Consider the following 20,750-nt stretch of genomic DNA (forward strand, 5'->3'; position numbering starts at 1 on the left):
GTGTGTGTGTGTGTGTGTTGGCATGATCAGACCTGTATTCTGGATGAGTGGAGAATGGACTGGAGTGGGGAAAGCCTTGAGGTAGGCACACCCACCAGCAGGCTATTACAATAGTCCAGGTGTGAGGTGATGAGGGCCGGCACCAGAGTGTGGCAGTACCAGGTGAGAGAAGGGAGTGAATCAGAGATGTTGCAAAGGTGAAACGGATAGGCCTTGGCAACATCTTGGATATGGGGGTGGAGAGATAGTGAGGAATCCAGGAGGACTCCTATGTTTTGAATCTGAGAGACTGGGAGGATGGCATGACAGCCTTTCAGATATTTCAAGACAGTTACCATCTATGTCCTTTCTCAGATATCTCCAAATATCCTCAAGTTCCTTCAAACAATCTTCATGAGATACCATCTCCAAGAATTTCAAGAGAAAACAAGAAAGGGGAAGGGATTTAGGAGAACTTATCCTATTCATTTCCCTTCCCTCACACAAATTTACCTCTGTGGGCAGTTCCTGGGGCAGCCAGGTATCTTGTACAGTAATAGGAACAATGACAGCAACTACCTCCCCGGGTTCTTGTAAGAACCAAATGAAGTAGTGTAAGTGAAGTGCTTTGTGAACCTTAAAGTGATTTCTAAATTATGGCTGTTATTGTGCCTTCCTGAATTATGGTGCAGTGTAAATAACACCGTTCTGTTCTGTGTGTTTCCTTCTTCACCCCGATGAGATTAGTTTTCTCTTCACCCACAGTTATACTCATCAGTCATGCTTAGAATATCAGAAACGTGAGGCCCACTCTTTCCTTACGCAGGGAAAGGTAGAGCATCCACTGCCCTTTCCAGAGAGTGACAACTCTTCCTACACAAAACCTTCCTTCCCTGATCCCTGACCCTTTACACAATGTAAAAGCTCCTTGAATTTGAATTTGAACTACTTGCTGTATTTTTGTATATGCTTATATACAAGCATATATGATAGAAACATAAAAGCATATATACAATAAGCATTTATCAAATACCGACTATGTGCCAGGCACTGGGTATATGAAGATGGAAATGAAACGGAAAGGAATTGATAATTGGAGGGAGTGGAATGGAGAGGAGATGATGTGTATGTGTTACGTGTGGGTGTGCTTTGTATAAAGAGAATATATACTAAATAAATATACATATTATTTCCCCTGACAGAATGTAAGCTCTTTGAAGGCAGGGATTTTTTAAAATATATTTTTTATTCTCAGCCTGTTTCCTGGGCCTAGAAGGTACTTACTAATTGTTTGTTGAAATCAGACTGGTATCCCTTTTGGATGGGGGCACCATGTTTGGCCTTTTGGCATTGGGTCAGAGTTTGGAGCTATTTTCAGGGTTCTGATGCCTCCTTCATGTTGCTCACATTTGAGAGATTATTTCCCTTCATTTCTTTCTGCCTTAAACAAGGTGATGTTAGTCTGTTGGAGTTAAATGCAAATTGAACAAGGAAGAGCTGCTGTTGTTGTTGAGTCATTTTTCATTTGTGTCCAACTCTAACTTCATTTGGGGTTTTCTTGGCAAAGATATTGGAATGGTTTGTACCATTTCCTTTCTCCAGCTCATTTTACAGATGAAGAAACTGAGGCAAACAGGGTGAAGTGACTTGCTCAGGGTCACACAGCTAGTAAGTGTCTGAGACTAGATTTGAATTCAGGTCCTCCTGACTCTAGGCCCAGTGCTCCACTGTTATCACCTAGCTGCCCCAGGAACTACCCACAGAGGTATATTTGTTTGAGGGAAGGGAAATGAACAGGATAAGATCTCCTAAATCCCTTCCCCTTTCTTGTTTTCTCTTGAAATTCTTGGAAAAAGTGTCTTATAAAGATTGTTTGAAGGAACTTGAGGATATTTGGAGATATCTGAGAGGGACATACATGGTAACCGTCCTGAAATATCTGAAAGCCTGTCATGTAGAAGAGAGATTTACTTCTTGGCCTCAGAGGGCAGAAGCAGGATCCAGGTGGGGAGGGGGATTTGGGATGTGCAAGGGAACCCATTCCTTTTGAGAGCTGGTTGTTAAATTTTCAGTATGAGCCTTGGAAATAGGCAAATGCTATGAATCAGGGCTTCATTCAAAATTTTGTTGACTGTCTAACTTTAAGAAAGTGATAGAAAAATATCAATAATGCCGATTAAACTTAAAAGTGTGGAGTGCACAATTCCCCCCCCCCAAAGTCATCGTTAAACATTTAGGGGGCCATGGGCCACCTTGGAAGGTGGTGAATTCCCCTGCCGTGGACATCCTCAGTCAGATGCAGGATGATCACTTGCAAGGAAATTTCTATTCAGTTACAGGTTGGACTACAGCAAGAGTTCTTAACCTTTTTTTGTGCTATGGGTTCCTTTGGGAGTCTGATGAAACTCATAGATCTCTTCTCAGAACAGTGTTTTCAAATGTGTAAAATATGTAGGATTACAAAAATTTTATTTAAATAGTTAAAGGGAAAAAAAAAACCCGGGTTCAAGGGTTAAAGACCCCTGAGGTAGAAAATCCCTGATGTTCGTTCCAACGCTGAAATTCTGAGTTATTCCAAGTCAGAAAATGAGGTCTTGGGTCTCAAACCATTTATTAGTTTTTCAGTTTTAGAGAATTCACTTCACTTCTAATAAGCCTCAGTATCCTCACCTGAAAAATGGGAATAATAGTATTTACACCATCTACCTAACAGAGGTTAGGCCCTTGTAAGTATCAAATGAGATCAGGAATGTGAAAATACTTTCTAATTAGAAAGTCATATATATGAATAGTTATTATTATTATGTAATTGAGACCCCTGGTCCCTGCCTACCAATCCAAGTTCTAGCTTTTGTAGTTTGGTAAGCAAGAGACTCACAAATGAAAATTTCATGTGGAAATGATGAATATATATTGTGGTTGGTCTTTAAAAATTCGGTAGCACTTCAGGGGCAGCTAGTAGAGAGATTCAGAAAATAGATTGCCAGGCCTAGAGTCAGGAAGACCTAAGTTCAAACAGAGCTTGGACAATGAGCTGGGGACTCAACAATCAATCAGGCATTTCAGGATAGATGGCATTAATCAGTTAGTTTCAAAGTCTTTGACTTTGTAGCCAAAAGAATTAAAGGCTTGTCTGCTCAGTATAAAGTCGTAGAATCTTAGAGCTGTGAAAGAGTTGCTAACAATCGTTTAATTCAATCTCTCCTCCACTGCAGGAATCCATTCCACAGGGTGCTGTTAGAGATGAGATCGAGCCTGTGCTTGAATACTTAGCTGAGTCAGGATTCAAAAAGATCCCTACAGGCTAGAAACACCGGTTCTGAAAAGATGATTAGGCCAGGTTGCTACAAATCCCTTAGCTTCACCTGGAATCCAGGGACCTCTACTTTCCCCCACAATTAGCTAGTGCTGGGGGAGGGTCCCTTTTCCCTCCCCCTCTCCCGCTCCAACTCCCTGTCTCCCTCTTGCTCCCCTCCTCTCTTTTTAAAGCAGGGGTGGGGGGTGGGGATAGACCCTAAACATCATCAATCTAGTTACCTGAAGTTCTTGGCCTGGGGCCTGTGAAACTTTTTGAAAGTTTTGAGAACTGCATTTCAATAGAATTCATTTCCTTTGCAATCCCACGTATTTTATTTTTATGCATTAAAAATATTATTCCGAGGAGGGCTCGCTAGTCTGCCAGAGGGGTCAGAGACACACAAAAGGGCTATGAACCTTTGCTCTAGTCCAACTTCTTCGTTTTACAGATGAAGAAACTGAGGCTCATGGTGAGGAAGTGACTTGCCCAAGACCATTCACTAGGCCTCGGTCGGCCCCCTCATTCAACTTTTCTGTCTAGGAATGGGGTGCCTCCACCCCACACCTTCCACTGGCCAGCCCCGCCTCTCTTGCTAGTCCCCTCCCTCCGCCTCCTCCTTCCCCGCCTCCTCTTTCCCACAGATCTGGCCAAGAGCTTCCCGGACACCCCGAAAGCTGCTGTCCGAGAGCGAGCTGGGGTGACCCGCGGCCCGGCCTCGCTTGCCTGCTCCGTTCTGCAGCCGGAGCTGCGGTGCGCTCGGGCGCTGTGTCCTGGCCAGCGGTCTGGGGGACTCCGGGGGGTGGGAGGAGAGGAGCGAGGCTGCTGGGCTAACAGAGCGCGGGGCTGGAGGGAGCCCGGAGCCAGCGGACCTGAGCAAGCGGGCCGCCTCGGAGAGCCGGGGGCGGGCCGGGGAGGAGCCCGGTGGCTGCCGGAGCCCGAGACTCTGCCCGGGACTTTCAACCCTCCCGGACGTGTCCGATCGCCCTATCCCCAGCGACTGGGGCGGCTAAGGGGTCGGGACCTGGCTGTGGCCAGCTTGCTTGGCTCTCCGGGGTCGTTGCCCCCTCCTCCAGGGAGGCCCCTGGGCTCGCTCTGCGTGGACTAAAGAGCTGGAAACGGATCGCCTGCGAGCTGGGCTTTCAAGCGAGGGCGGACCGGAGCTGGAGTTTCCCTGGAATTCCCTGTCCTGCCTGGAGGTGCTCTGGCTTCGCAGGTCGGCACCCGGGAAGCGGGGCGCCTGAGAGGGACTTCCCCGGGCTCCGCGCCTCGGGGACCTTCGCCGCGTCCCGCTCGGTTCCCATTCCTGACCTAGGATGGCGGCCATCAAGGCCCTGCAGCAGTGGTGCCGACAGCAGTGCGAGGGCTACCCCGAGGTCAACATCACCAACATGACCACCTCCTTCAGGGACGGCTTGGCCTTCTGTGCCATCCTGCATCGGCACAGACCAGATCTCATGTGAGTAGCGGGTGCCGGGAGCCTTCCGGGCGCAGACGGCTCTGCTCCTGTTAGCGCCGGACCGGTGCTGGTGGCATCAACCTGGCCAGGTCCGGGCTGCTGCTCGCCGTCACCTTGGAGGCGACGAAGCTTCCCGCACCCTGGTTTCGCGAGTCTCTTTGTTTCAGGACCTCCCACCAAGAAAGGGATGGGGGTGGGGGTGGGGGGGACATGACCACAGAGAAACATCTCCGTGGAAAAGCGGTGAGGGTTAGAGGACAGAGTACCGGTAACGGAGTTAGGAACACCTGGGTCCAAATCCCTTCTCCCGTTCTCAGTAATGTGAACGTGGGCAAATTACTCAACCTTTCTTAACCTCAGTTTTCCTGTCTGTAAAATGGGGACAATAACAGCCACAATGCCTACTTCATAACATTTTTCTGAAGTGTAAATAAAACTGTGTATGCAAAGGGCTTTGAAAACTTTAAAGGATTATATGAAGGTCAGTTATTATTATGCCCAGGAAGCTGGGCTGCTAGGCAGAGATTCCAGGAGTCCAGGCTCCTCCTCCTCCCTTCCTGGAAAAAAATGCAAAAAAGCATCTATTCTTGGGTCTCTTGACATCTGCCCCCACTGCTCTCTGGTGTTATCTGACCCCAGTACCCCCAGATCTCTAGCTTTCATTCCCATGTTTCATTCCTCTCTGCCCTCTGATGAATGAGGTGGGCATCAGCACCTTTCAGAAACTTTGAGGATCTTAAGTTTCTTTTGTCTTGAGACCAAACTTTTGATTTGCTCACAGCCAGAGAAAGAGGGATACTGGGATGGTGGAAAAGTCCTTCTTTCCCCTGGAGCCAGTTGGGCCAGGTCAGGAGTGGCTTAGTTTGGGTGGGGATGGGGCTCTGCAGAAAGTATGAGACACTGGTCCGTCAGACCAGAGACTGGCTGGGAGCCCAGAGCTTGCTCTCTCCTTTAGGAGCTGGAGACAGTGGGTTATTGCCGGCCAGTCAGGCCTGTGAAGGGGGGTGAGTGGGGGGGGGCGGGGTCTGAGTACTGAGCTGAAGTGAGGACCTCCCAAGTCCTAAGCTAGAATCGTGCTTTCTCCACTGGTGACCAGGGCACAGGGTTGGGGAAGGAACAGGACCTTGTAGAATTGGGCCTCAGGGAAGATCTGAACTGGAAGGTGGTTTTCCAGGGCTTTGTTTGGAAAGAGCCTGGATTCCTGCTGGTGGTGCTAAACACGGGGTTTCCTGGGCTATAGAGAGTAGCCAGTGAGGCCTCCCTAGCCTCTCTAGCTGAAGCCAAGGCCATGCTGAGTGTGGAGGAGGTGGGATGAAAACAATTCTTCAGAGGTGTTAACTGCCCAACTAAGAGGAGTTTAAAATGTTCCCATTCTGGAATCTGGAGATAGGGGAGTGAAATGCCAGGAAGACAGGGCTCAGAAATACACTGGGATGTGGTCTTGCCCTAGTAAACCTGGGGTACAATTCATTTGAAGCAAGGCTGTCTGTAGTGGCCGATGAAAGCTAGGAGTTGGGAATGAATGGTAACTAGTCAACCGGCCCTGGCCACCCCACGCCAGGCTGGTCACGTGGAGACTTGTTCTTTGGCTCCTGCTACTGCAGAGAAGGCAAGAAACCCTTTCAGAAAATGGCTTTGATTTCTTTTACTCCCTCCTCTGAATCTTGCACTACAAACTTCCTAACAGTGGATTTGGAAATGCTCAGAGATGTCATTTCTATTCTAGGATACATTTCAAATGTGTAGAGGAATGCTTTTGCCCTTTAAAAAGAAAAGAGTTTGTTTAGACTCAGCTCCCTTCAAATGGCAATTTTTAGCAGGGTGTTAAGATTTTATTCCATTCCTCCAAACACATACATACTCCAGGCAGTGTGGTACAGTGCAGGGAAGGTTGGATTTGGAGTCAGAGGATCTGGGTTCAAATTCTGTGTCATCTTCTTCCCTTTGGGCAAGTCACTGGACTACCTTTGTGCCCAAGTTCCTCCTCAGGAAAATGTAGACCAGTGGTGTCAAATTCATTAGAAACAGGCACCACTAGTCTGCACAGGATGAACCCTTCAGATGCCATATTGATTTAGATTTAAAATGCAATACTATCTGGGCCTTACTGTATTTTTATTTATTTATTTTGTTGAATATTTCCCAATTACATTTTAAGGAGTACACAGGGTTATTGTGGACTACATGAGAATGTTTGGACCTCTGAGCTCAATTCGATTCAATGAACATTTATTAAGCACCTACTTACTACCCACCAGGCACTTTGCTAAGGACCACTGTGTGTTCCTTTCCATCTCTGTTCCTGTGACCTCTCAAAAATGTTGATATGTCATATTTTTGCCTGAGAGGTAAAAAGGGACTAAAACGGTGATGTCCTGTGATCCCTTGGGCTAATTTTGCTAAGAATGAGAGGCCCTGAACTTGAAGTCATGGGACCTGGGTTTGAATCTCAGCTCTGCTGCTTTCTACCTGCAAGGGCTTTAGGCAGGTCACTTGCTTTTCCTTTGTCTTAGTTCCCCTCTCTGTAAAATTAGGGGGTCAGACTAGAGGACCTCTAAGTTCCCTTCCAATCTCTCATTCTCTGATCCTATGACCCAGTGACTAGGGAAACAAAGCCATGTGTCTCATGAGGACAGAGCTGGACAAAAGCACTTTGCCAGGAGACTGGCTGCTCACCCTGCTGGTATGGTTGCAGAGGGCGCCCAAATGGGTAGACTAAGGGTTACCTGGTGGGTGCCAGGAATTTCCCTTGCTGTCCTTTCCATGACAATTTACCTGATTCCCTTGGATTTCTCTTACACTGTAAGGGAAAGGGAGGATGGCCTAGCCTGGCCCAGCCTGGCTTGTTATGGTGTGTATTCCTCTTTGCTCAGAACCACAGCACAAACCGAATCTTTTTGCTTTCTCCTGGGCTCCTTGGGCTCTTCCCAGATACCCTTCTCTGCTGTTGCTTGGAACATCGTGGGGGTTTTGTGTGCATGTGTGTGCCAGCTTGTGTGGGTTAGTAGGCCAATTTCCTGAACCACATGTGCTCATCTCTCCCCTGCTGCTTCCCTGTTTCCTCTTCTCCATCTTCTTTCAGACACCAGCAAAACCTCCTAAATTATTGGGGTTTCTCAGATCCCTGGAGCCTGTCCCTCGAAGGTCCCTTTGGCCTTATTCAGCCGCAAGCTATCTGTCCTTTCCTGATTGCTGGGGTAAGTTGCCTGCTAGTGGCTTGGAGTCATTCTCTGGTCTTCCTTGAAGGGGAGTCCCCTTTCTAGGACCAGTTAGTGAGGAAACACCAGGGGAAGACCTGGAAGTGACCCTCAATCAGTGGTTGTTTTTTTTTAAAGGTTCCTTGAAGGGCTGTAAAGCTTGGCAGGGCAGGGAGGCGGAAGGTTCTAAGCTATTGGTATAACTTATATCCAGGACATCCTTAGGGGATGCCAATATCTAAAACAAATAAAACCTAGTCTCCTCTTCTCCCTTCCTCAATATTTCTATTTAGGTGACATAATTAAAGCAATTTAAAAATCATGAAAAAGCAGCCTGAGGGGTGTGTATGTATGTAGGCAAGGGGAGGGTCAGGCTTTGTTAACTTGTAGTTAACTTTTTCCTCTGTTGATATTTGAGTATTAGGTTTTTATTTAGCACTGGCTCTTTCTGTTTTCTTTCCTCATTCATCCACCTGGGTGTGTCCCAGAATTATTACCTGTACCTCTAGTCTTAGTAGCATTGAGGCCCTGCTGTTCAGCCATTGGGCCACCGCTATCTTTGGCCACGATCATCCCAACCAGGGTGTCAGGGAATGTAAGAGTCAGGTGCTCTTCTAACCTCCAAGGTGGCCAAGCTCCCAATATCAATTTGGAATATTCAACTCCCAGCTATCCTCACTAATGAAAGTATCCAAAAATTCCATGAAGATGCACAATAATTTTAAAAATTCTTTATATTTGACTTGTATGATATCACTTGGGGCATACTATTTTACCTTGAAAATTACTTGCCTAGGGGCGGCTAGGTGGCACAGTGAGTAGAGCACTAGCCCTGGATGAACTCAGTTCAAATCTGCACTCAGACACTTAACACAAAACACTAGCAGTGTGGCCTTGGGCAAGTCACTTAATCCCAATTGCCCTACCTTCCCCCCTCCAAAAAAAAGAAAATTACTTGCCTTAGTCTGACTTTAAGTTTTTTCTAAAAAAATTTAATTTTTTTCAACGAACAATTTTGTTTTTTCTCTCTCCCCCTCCTACAATGAAAAAAAAAAACAACAACAAACCTTTAACACATATAGATAATTCCCACATTAGCCAAGTCCAAAAAAATATGTATCTCATTGTGCGTCTTGATGGTTCATGTCACCTGAGTCTGTTCTAGCTTACCCCACCCGGACAGCTAGCCCAGGAGTGCGTAGGATACAAAAGGAAGCTGGCTTGGCCTTCCAGATTTTGCCCAGGAGGATTCATAAAGTAGAAACAAGGGCTGAGAATCTAAGGGGTGAAGGGAGTTGAGGAGTTTTTGAATGTTGCCTTGTTCCTAAGCTAAGTCACACTGGAACCATCTGGGGATACTGATAATCTTTCTTACTTTTAAAGGCCCCTGGGAGAAGGATAGGAGACATCCTGTTTTAGTATCGGACAACCTCACCATCAGGAAGTCCTTCCTTTTGTTAAATCTCCAAAACCTTCCTTCAAATTCCCTCTTGGTCTGCCCTCAGTGGAAATGGAGAATGTCTCTGAATAGTAACTCAGTGTACCCTTGAAGACTGATGTCTAGCCCCCTCTGCCCCATGGAATAGTTCATGTTCCTCTAACCTTTTGTCATGGGTCGCCACTCTGAAATGGCTCCAAATACAATAGACATTTATGAAACACTTACTGCATACAAGGCACCATGATGTTACATGGTAGGGATGCCAAGAAGGAAAAAACAACCTGGCCTCTGCCCTTAAGGTGTGGTGGAAAGGGCTGTTTGAAGTCAGAAGACACTTGGGTTGGGATCCTGGCTGCAATATTTCCTTCTTTATAAAATGGGTTTGATAACACTTACACTAGTTCCCTCCAAGGGAAGCTGTTTGTAAATCTTGCTGCACTATGTAAATATGTACAAGGAAGTGTGATAAAAGCAAGGGAGTGTGTGATCTCTATGTTAGAAAGTTGGCACTTAGCACAGTGCTTTGTACACAGTAGGAGATTAATAAATGTTTTTTTTTTCATGCACTCACAATCTCTCCAAAGGAGAGATTAAATCTTGCATTCTAGGAAAATTTATTAAAGGAGGGATCAATTTCATCTAGGCTTGAGAGGAGTAGAAATCAGGACTAAAGCAGGAAGGAAGAGGACTTCAGTGGGCAGAGATATGGAGGAAGTATGTTTTGGGCGTGGGGGGCTACTTTTGCAAATGCATGGAGGGAGGAGAGATGAAGGGTCAGTGTGTGGGGGGTGGGGTGGGAAGGAAGCTAGTTTTCCAGTTTGGGGCGCTCTTCAGAGCCTGGTTTGGGAGTTTGCATTTTACATTATGATCACTAGGAGAAGCTACCAAGGATTTCTGCGTAGGGGAATGATGACTTCAGACATGTGCATTAAGATGATTTTGGCAGCTGTGTGAAGAATGAATGCATGGGAGAAGGGAAGAGGCTGGAGGTAGTTAGAGATGTCTTCTTTAATGGAAGAACCTGGATTGGATTGCTGATTTCTGAGTAGGGGGAGGATGGGGGACTTTTATTTTCTGAAGGGGAGTGGGGGGGTCAGGCAATGAGGATGAGGGCTGAGGCCAGTGATTCCAGCCTGATATGGGAGCTATGCCAACATACTCTTGGTGGCCTAGGCTGCTGCCCTTAAGCCCTCCCTTCTGCCTACAGGTTTTCCCTGGGGGTTGAGGGTAAAGGAGTGTCAGGGCCCATAAACACTGAGTAACAGCCTTGAGAATGGGCCCTGCTTTGAGGGCTTTCCAGCCCGCTGGATTGGAAGCCTCCAGCCCACGTGTGCCAGTTAAGTGGTGACGACAGTCTCCCAAGCCAGCCCAGGTGAGCACAGCCCTTAGAAAAAAATGGTCACACCCTTATAGGGCAGGTCTCCCCACTGCTATCCTTTTGGCTGCAAAGGCTCTAAAACCACTTAAAAGGGACTTTGGCACCTCGGATGTTTGGAAATACTCTACTGTCACCCTGGAATTGCCAATTAGAAATTTCAGGTGTTTCAGGAAAGGGTTCTGCATTTTCCCTGGGCTCTGGCAGGTTCCTTGGGAAGAGAAGAGGGAGGAGCTGAATTTCTATAGCCTGGAGATGGGAAGATTGAGGAGCTGGAAGCAAAGGGTTTACGTCACATGCGGACACATGAAAGGATCTTTCACTGTTAAGCAAGACCAGAGTGAAGGGAACTTGGCAGATAAGAAGGCTTTAAGAGGCTTAGGTGAGACGTTAGAAAGTACTTCCTAGTGTTTGACCCTAGACCATGGCATGGAGAGAGAGTTTCTGAGTCTCTGTCTTTGCCCAAAGACAGGAGGACAGACTGGATGATCTTTCATGGAACCTTCCAGCCCAAGGAAACCAAAATTCCTCTCTTGCCTCTTTTGGATTTATAGGGGTTAGGAAGAGGGGGATTTAGAAGGGGGAGGGCAGAGGTCCAAGATGGCAGCCAACAGATTTTTTTTCTATATGGTGCCAGATCCAGCCTGCCTTCTACTTGGACACTTCACTTGTCTCCTGATGGAAAACTGTTTCTCTCCCTTGCATAAGCATTAAGACTCATTGGAAGTGGTGGCTCTGGAGAGAGTGGGGAGGGGAGAGGAAGGAGGGGACTGTGGTTGACCTCACTTCCCACACGAAGACACTAGACATTTAGCAGGAAGCCTGGAGCCCGTCTTCCAACGGCTGAGTGGACAAGTGGCCTTCTATTCTGGAGGCTAGGGGGTATTCAGCTCCACTGACCTTTTCCCCTTCCTGTTGTTTTCTTTCCAGAAAGCACATGGAGGGGAATGCACATTTTTTCTTTCCCTCACTAGTTGGTGTCAGGCAGCCCAGACCCCATTGTGAAGATGCTCCTTGGGGTGAGACCTTGAACTCTCTCTCCCTTGGGAGAGAAGAAGCCCTGTTCAATTTCCCAGCTTTTTTCAGCACAAGAGAAAAAAGTCTGCATGTGTTTGGGTTTTCCCCTGGCTCAGGCTGCAATGAAAGGCCTATTGGGAAATAGGAGAGGCTTGTTCCAGCAGTCTTGGGCACTTCTGTACAAATGGGGTCCCAATATTGGGCACTTCTGCCCCTTTTCTTCCAACACATCCTGCTTTCACCTAACCCTTTTAGGATCAGGGAACCAGATCCAGCAGCCCTGTTTTGAACCCCCACAACAGAGGCCTTGCTCTCCTAATTGTGTCAGTTTTCTGGGTGGCTGAGGAGGTCCAGAAGGGGAGGGCTGCATCTCTATGGCTGACTCCCTGGAGACAGAAGGCTGCAGTTTTTTCCTCTGTAGACGTGGCGTCAATGAATGGAGCGGCTCTTTCCTAGACATAACCCTTTCTGCCTCCCTTTGTCTCTCACACATGTTTCTTGGTCTCTGTCTCCCTTTCTTTGTGTTTTAGTCTAATTTTATTTCCATCCTAGCTCCTAGTGTCTTACACATAGTAGGAACTTAATCAGGACTTTTTGATTGAATAGATTTCTGACTCCTTTGATTACTGACTTCTTTTTCTGTGTTTGATTTTGTGCATCAGTTTCTTTGTGTCTCTCTTTCCGTGTCTCTGTCTACCTTTGTCTCTTTTTGTATCTCACTTTTTCTCTGTCTTTCGGCCATCCACTGGAGTGTGGTGTGTGAGCAGAGGGGCTGCTTGCTCTCTGTGGGATTAACTCCAGATGTGGTAGAGAAGCCAGAGTGGGAAGGTTTTGATGAAGCACTTTTCCTTCCCCTGGTAGTACCCTCCCCCCCCCCCTCACCCCCCCCCCCCCAACCTTCTGCCCCCTTAGTGGTTGGATTTCGTTCCAAGCCATAAAGCAGTGTGAGGTCAGCACTCCAGGAATTTGGAAGTGGGTATAAAATCCCCGGGAGCCCCAGGGCTGGTTAGTGAGAGGTGGTTGGGACTGGAGATCTGTGAGCAGCTGCTGGCTCCCATTTCTCAACAGATGTTTGTGCGTGGTCATAAGGGGCTACAGTCAGAGCAGTAACAACTTGGCAGGCAGAGAGGGGGTGCCGGCTCACCATGTTGATGGGAATCGAGGTTGCGTAAGCTCTCCTTGCAGGGCATTTGCCTAACACGGTGCTGAGCACACAGTAGGTACTCTAACTAGTTGCTGAATGAATGGGGGAAAATGCTTGATGAATGGATGAGTTTTATTTGGAAGCAAAATAGAAAGCGTTATTATACCCTTATATGAAACAACTCTGTATTTGCACCTGGAATCCTTTTAGAGTTCAGGAGTGCACAGGACTTCTTAACCTTTTTTGAGTCTCCTCTGGCAGTTTGGGGAAGCCTATAACCTCTTCTCAGAATAATGTTTTTAAGTGCATAAAATAAAATATGTAGGATTACAAAGGAAATTAATTATATTGAAATAGGGTTAGGACATATTTTTAAGAAATAAGTTCATAGACCTCAGAGTAAGGCTCCCTCTGTAGAGTAGGATTAGAAATGGTCCAGAAAAGCAATGATTTGAGAGCTGGAGAGCAGCTACAAAAGGACAGACGGTAGTAATTAGACCTAGTCAGTCACAGGATCCCAGCATGTAAGAACTGTAAGGGACCTGAGACAGCTTCCAAGCCTCTCATTTTACAGATGAGAAGACTCAGGCCCAGAGGGGGGAAGCAAATGCATTGCCTAGTTTGCAAAGGATGTGAAGGGAATCATGTGACCAAGAAATGTGGAGTTGACAGAGACCTCTGTGTTCCACTCTTACATCCATCTATCCTTCCATCCATTCATCCATCCATCCATCCATCCATCCATCTATCCATCCATCCATCCATCCATCTATCTATCTATCTATCTATCTATCTATCTATCTATCTATCTATCTATCTGTCTGTCTGTCTGTCTGTCTGTCTGTCTGTCTATCTATCTATCTATATATCATCTATCTACTTATCCATCCATCCATCCATCCATCCATCCATCCATCTATCTACTTATCCATCCATCCATCCATCCATCTATCATCTATCTATCTTTTTTGTCTATTTGTCCATCTATCTGTCTGTTTATCCTTTTGTCTGTCTGGAGTCATATCTACAATATTCCCAACAACTGGTCATTCAGCCTCTTCCTGAAGACCCCCAGTGATAAGGGAATCCACTCCTGTTGGTGATCCTCTTCCTTTTTTGTATGTCTTTGAAAGTCAGGTATTTTTCCCAGAAAGTATTCTAAACCTTTCTTTGCGTCTTAAACCTCTGACACTCTGCTTCCCCCCACCCCTCACCTTAACTTAGGACTTTGCAAACTCTACTGAGAAATTTGACACCAATCAATGTGAACTCCCTCTTCTCCAATTCTTTTCATCTAAAAAAATCTCTGTAGCATCATCTCCTTTCCCCCAATGTCTGACAAAGAGGTAGCCCTTCTCCTTGCCAAGGCTGACCCCTTGCACATACATTTAATCTCATCCCCTCCAGCAGTCTCAATCCTCAATTATGCCTTAAACACTCATCTTAACATTCTCACTATCAACTCATTCCTTTCTTATTCTTCAGTTGTTTCATGTCCAACTCTTCGTGACCCCATTTGGGGTTTTCTTGGCAAAGATACTGGACTAGTTTGCCATTTTCTTCTTCAACTCATTTTACAGATGAGGAAACTGAGGTAAACAGGGTAAAACGATTTGCCCAGGATCACACACCTAGAAAGTGTCTGAGGCAGTATTTGAACTCGGGAAGATGAATCTTCCTGACTCCGGGCCCAGCACTTTGTCCACTATACCCGCTAGCTGCCTGGTTCCTTCTTTACTGACTCAAGTAGTCTAAATTTCCACCATCCTTAAAAAAACTTTCAGTAGACCCACCATACCTTCAAAGTATTGTCTTCCCTATATCTCTTTTCAGACAAACTCCTTGGAAAAATTGTCTCTTCTCTCTAACTCTACTTCCTCTCCTCTCCCCTTGCAAATCTGGCTTCTTACTTTGTGATTTAATGGAAATTCCCCCAAAGTTACAAATAATCTCTTTGTTGTGTGTCCTCCTTAGACTTAGTGCCTTCCCTCTGGGATTATCTTTAATTTATCCTGTATCTTGTTTGCACATAGTCTACATATTGTTCTTCTATTAGACTGTGGATTCCTTGAGAGCAGAGACAATTACTATTAGTATTATTATTTCTGGCTTTTTTTGTATCCCCAATGCCTGGAACATTGTAGGCACTTAATAATTACTCATCATGATGGACTGAGTGATGATCTTTTCTTAGTCATTTTTTTTACTTCTCTCTTGCATTTGGCACCTGTTGACGCTTCTCTCTTCCTGATTCTCTCTCCTTTATGGTTGTTGTTATTGGTCTGTTTTTAATGACTTTACTCTCTCTGTTGGTCCATTTCCTTCCTAGTCACTCTTTCTGAGTCCCTTTTGTAGATTCATCAGCCACATCACACCCCCTAACTGTGCGTATTTCTCAAGCTTTGGTCCTAAGCTCTTTTCTTTTCTCCCACTACATTTTCTTTCTTGGTAACCTCATCAGTTCTCATGAATTTAACTATCATCTCCATCCAGATTTATATATCTAGCCACTGTCTCTCCCCCGAGCTTTAGTCCCACATCACCAATTGCCCATTGGTTCATTTCAGACTGAATGTCCCAGAGACATCTTACTTAAACTCACTATGTCCCAAATTGAACTTCCTACATCCCTTCCTTTTTCCAAACATCCCTGTTTCTGTAGAAGGCACCATCCCCCTTCCAGTCTCCCTGATTCATGACCTTGATATTATCTTGGACTGTCCCTCACCCCATATATCTAATGACTTGTCAAACCTTGCCATTTCTTAGCTTTCCAACAGCTCTTGAATCTGACCCCTTCTCTCTGCTCCCATAGTTACCACCTTTATTTAGGCCTTCATATCCTCTTACCTATTATTGCACTAACTTCCTAATTGGTTCCCTCTCCCCAAGTTTCTCCCCACTCCAGATTATCCTACACACGGCTGCTAAAGTAATATTCCTTAAAGACGGACCTTACCATGTGATTCTTCTGCTTAATCAACTCCAGCAGCTTCCTCTTGCTTCTATGACAAAATGTAAGCCCTGTTTGCCTTTTAAAATCTTATACAACCTGACCTGACTTTACCTTTTCAGCTTCATTGGACATTATTCTCTCTCCTGCGTTCTGTGATCCAGAACCTTCTTTATTCCATAAAACTCCATTTTGCACTTCTGTGCTTTTGTACTGGCCGTCCCCTATGCCTGGAATGTATTCCCTCCTTAATATTTGTAAAGCCCCTGGCACACAGTAGGTGCTTAATGGATGCATGTCTCCTCCCCCCTTATGTTCACTTCAGAGTTCCTTTCTTCAAGATCCAGCTTAAACGCTAGTTTTTCATGAAGTCTTTCCTGATTCTCCTAAACGCTAGTGCTCTGTTTCCCAAATTACTTTGTATTCAACTACTTTGTATGTGTTTATAGTGACTAACTTTACATTTCTGATGTATGTAGTTTTTAAATTTCATTTTTTGTGGCAGGTGGGGTTAAATGACTGTGACAAGGTCACACAGCTATTAAGTGTGTCAGGCTGGATTCGAACTCAGGTCCTGCTGACTCCAGCACTGGCACTCTATCCATTAAGCCATCTAGGTATTCCATGTATTTAGTTTCACATGTATGCATTGCTTCCTCCATTAGAATATGAGCTCCTTGCCAATGACTGTTGTATCATTCTTTGTACTTGTACAAAGTCTGGTGCACGGGTACTTAAAATGTGCTTGTTGATTGATCGATGATGTTTAGCTGAAAACTAATAGACTGCAACTTCATCTTTGGTAGTTGATTTTTTGAACCCAACAATAGAACTTGACATTTATCTCTATGACAATGCAAAGTCCAAGGCAGGAACTAGATTTTGTATCTTTCCCAGAGGCAGCTAGGTGGGGCAGTGTATTGAGTGTGGAGCCTGGAGTCATCTTCCTGAGTTCAAATCCAGCCCCAGCCTTACTGACTGTGTACAAGTCATTTAACCCTATTTGCCTCAGTTTCCTCATCTGTAAAATGAGCTAGAGAAGGAAATGGTAAACTACTTCAGTATCTGCCAAATGGGATCATAAAGAGTCAGACACAACTGAAAAATGATTAAACAACAACAAACAACAATAACATCTTAGTTCCTAGTAAGGGATTAATAAGTATTTGAATTGTTGAATTGACTTAGAGCTTTATTCAGTTTCATCTGGTAAACTTCACCTTACCTTTCCAGTCTGTCAAGATATCATTGGTTCTATACTCTGTCATTTAATGTTAGCTGTTCCTCCCAGAGACTTGCTATCTGCAAATTTTATAAGCGTACTATCTCTACCTTCATCAAAGTAATTTATAAAAAATGTTGACCAGAACAGGGTCAAGGACAGAGCTCCCTCAAAGATCTCCTTCTCAACTGACATTGATTCTCATGACCAAAAGGTATTGTCATGAATATTGAAGTCAAACATAGATTTGGGCATCAAACCCCGAAATATTAGAATGCCTAAGTACCCCTTTGGCATTTGAACTGGATAAGTTTAGGATAAAATAAAAGATTCCTACTTCATCCAGTGGGTTATTACTCATGGCATTCTATACTCTGTTGGTCTGAATATCACGCCATTACCATATAAAACTGGAGAATTGCCTTTAATTGGTGTTATTTTTCAGTATAAAACTATTTTTTATCCTAGGAAATCTCATTTTAGGGTTACAACCTGCATCCAGGGGTGGCATATTTTTGGATCATTGTGGTAAACGGAATCCAATGTTTTGAAATGATAGCTATCACTGATAGGATGAGAAACTGCACTAAACCTCATTTTTCAGGTGAAGTCAGGGAAGACATCTGTGCCCTTCCATGGCATGCCCTTGGGACCTAAGAGTAGCAGGAGTCTGGAAAGGAGAACCCTGGTTCTGACTCAGTGTGGGATTTCCTGTGGTCCTAAGAGGGCTGAATGCCAGTTAAGGATGGGTGGGGGACCCTTGATTTGGATCTGTACACAAAGCCTTCTCTCTGACTATTTAAGGCCTTTGCAGTGAGTCAGGCAAGGCTTCATGGAATCTTCACCTTCTTCCTTATTGCTCTGGCCCTTGCTGATGTCTTCAGTGTCTGCATGCCTTTAGCTCTTTCTGTCAGCAATGCACATTGGACTGTTTCCTCAATCTCGGGCTCATGTGGGTAGGTCTCGTGCAATTAAATTGATAGAACCTTCAGCAGAAAATTAGAGAAAGCATGACAAAGTGGAAAGAAGATAGCTCAGTTCTAGTCCCAGTTTTTCTGCCTAGGAGCAGCGTGACTGCAGGCTAGTTACTCCATTTCTCTGGGACTCATTTCCCTGGTCTATTAAATGAGGAGATTAGCTTAGATGACTGGGAGGGGAGGGACCTTCTCATGATCAAAAGTTATTGTCGTGAATATGGAAGTAGTTTTACTTCACATACTAAATATAATGGTGTGGTCAGTGAAGGCTAAATGAGCTTAGAACTAAGAAGAGATCAAGTTGAGAAGTAAAATACCTCTTTTTTAGTAAAAGAAGGCTTCCAAGAGAAGAGTTGGTCTTAAGTTGGTCCTTGAAAACTATTTGGGATTTGGGTCAGTAGACGGAAGGCAGGAGAAGTTATTGAGCAGAACACCTAAATTCTGAACATTTAGGAATGTTGTTTGAGAACTTAAGAACAATTGGGGAAAAAATAAAATATATATTAAAAAAAAACATTTAAGAACGTTGTTTAAGAATTTAAAACAATTGGGAAAAATATATTAAAAAATAATTAGACAACATTTTAGAAGACTTAAGAATGTTTAAGAATTAAGAACACATAAGAAGATGGATTGTGTCCCAGCCTTCTCCCTCCCTGATCTCACCTCCCCAGAAGGCCTTATCCTACAAGGCAGGAGAGCTTAGAAGAATACATCCAATACCACGGCAGTCCTAGGAATGTCATCTAACTAGTGTGTGTTCAGATAACTGGGCTGGTTGAAAAGTCAACTGTCTTTCCTCAGTCACCTGCTGAAAAGTCAACTGTCTTCCTTCAGCTGTATCAATAAAAAAATGGTGACGAAACTTTGTCCTCACAGTGTTTTGTTTTAAATTAATTCAGTAGTGCCTAGTGTAGCAGAGGCCTGCCTACACATTGCAGGCCTATGGCAGGATTATATTACTGGCCACGCCTTTCAAATCTCACCCTGAGAAACAAAACCTCTGTCCCTTAATTCCCATCCTCAGTACTTGACCTCTCATCCCTGGAAACTTAACCCTTTGTTTTTAGTATTTAGTCCTCATCCCTCATCCTTAGTTTCTACTAGAACCTTAGGCCTTCATCTTTAGTATCTATTTTTAATTCATCCTTAATACTCAGCCTCTAACCCTTGGTAGTATTTAGCTCCCATTGTTAGTTGTTAATTCCTATCCCTAGCATCTTTACCTTTTACTCCAAGTTTTTAAGCCTCTACTCCTTGTCCCTCTCCATCCATCCCTCCCAGGCACACAGACTCCCAACTCCCATCAGTGACTACCCTTATCTTCCCAATGCTGTCCTCTAGAATCGTGGAATCAGCAGCTTTAGGGCCAGAAGGGAGACTGGATCATCCAGTCCAGACCCTCATTTTACATATGAGCAAACAGAGGTCAAGAGAGGCTGAATGATTTTATCAGGCAGTTAGGTGGTATTGTGGAGAGAGCTCTGGACCTGAAGCAGGAAGAACTGAGTTCAGATGTGACTACAGATACTATATGACTATAGGCGAGTCTCTTGGCCTCGATTTTCCTCATCTGCAAAATGTGGACAATAATAGCACCTATCTCTCTCTCAAATTAGATAACACGTATAAAACACGTGGCAAACCATGAAATGCTATGTTAATGCTGTATAGTTATCATCATAATAGCTAGCATTGATTTAGCACTTTAAAGTTTCCAAGACACTTTAAAAACATTATGTTATTTTATTCCTGGGAACAACCCTGAGAGTTAGGTTCTATTATTATCCTCTTCTTAGAAATGAGAAGTCTTAGAGATCAGAAAACCTTAGACAGAGGTTAATGACTTGCCCAGGGTCACACAGTTAGTAAATGTTGGAAGCTGAGTGCTTGCACTCAGGTGTTCCTGACTCCAGGTTTACACCTCTATCTATTGTACCATTTACCTACCTCATTATAGCAGCAAGGGACCTTTAATGAGAAAGACCAGGTCCATTAAGTGACACAAAATTTGTATAAATAAAAAAATTATCCTTCTACCTCTATTTTCTTTGTCTTATGGGTAAAAAAAAAAATGCACTGCCTTGATTGTTGTATCTTGGGTCTTCTAATGTTAAAGATAGACTAGCTTAAAGCCTTCATTTTAAAGCGGAGGGTACTTGGATCTATGGAAGGAAAACATCTTGTGTGAGGTCCCATAGGTAAGTAGTAAGCAGCAGAGGGCTTTGCAAGCCTTATGGGATGCTTATGGGATTCAGGGGATTAAAAACAGAAAGGGACCTTAGCGATCAACCAATCTGACCCTTTCATTTTTACAAATGGGGAAACTGAGGCCCAGAGATGCTAAACAAATGCTCTTTCTGCTGTTGTTAGTCATGCTTGACTCTTCATGACCCCTGTAATGTAATGCCAAGCAAATACCGGAGTGGTTTGCTATTTCCTTCTCCAACTCATTTTACAGATGAGGAAACTGAGGCAAACAGGGGTAAGTGACTTGCTCAGGGTCACACATCTGGTAAGCATCTGAGGCTTGATTTGAACTCAGGTCCTCCTGACTCCAGGGCTGGCACTCTATCCACCGTGCCTCCTAACCAATCTTTCTACTATACTACAATTAATACCTGATACCTGGAAGAACTTCATCAAGCAAAATCCATTCAGTGCTATGAGGGAAAGGGAAGAACCTGAGAT

General features: G+C 44.6%; 1 protein-coding gene across 2 annotated transcripts in view; it reads left to right on the forward strand.

Moving 5' to 3' along the window:
- The first annotated feature begins 3,906 nt into the window (after window positions 1-3,906).
- MICALL2 (MICAL like 2) overlaps window positions 3,907-20,750 on the forward strand; it is a 57,230-nt gene continuing 40,386 nt past the window's right edge. For both annotated transcript variants that reach the window (XM_069084830.1, XM_069084831.1), the window contains exon 1: window positions 3,907-4,733. In XM_069084830.1, coding sequence (XP_068940931.1) covers window positions 4,591-4,733 — 143 coding nt within the window. In that variant the 5' untranslated portion in view covers window positions 3,907-4,590. The remainder of the gene's footprint in view (window positions 4,734-20,750) is intronic.

The sequence above is a fragment of the Petaurus breviceps genome, unplaced genomic scaffold, assembly GCF_028583685.1.
Source record: "Petaurus breviceps papuanus isolate PSGF00001 unplaced genomic scaffold, PetGlider_PUasm1.0 175, whole genome shotgun sequence".
NCBI lineage: Eukaryota > Metazoa > Chordata > Mammalia > Diprotodontia > Petauridae > Petaurus > Petaurus breviceps.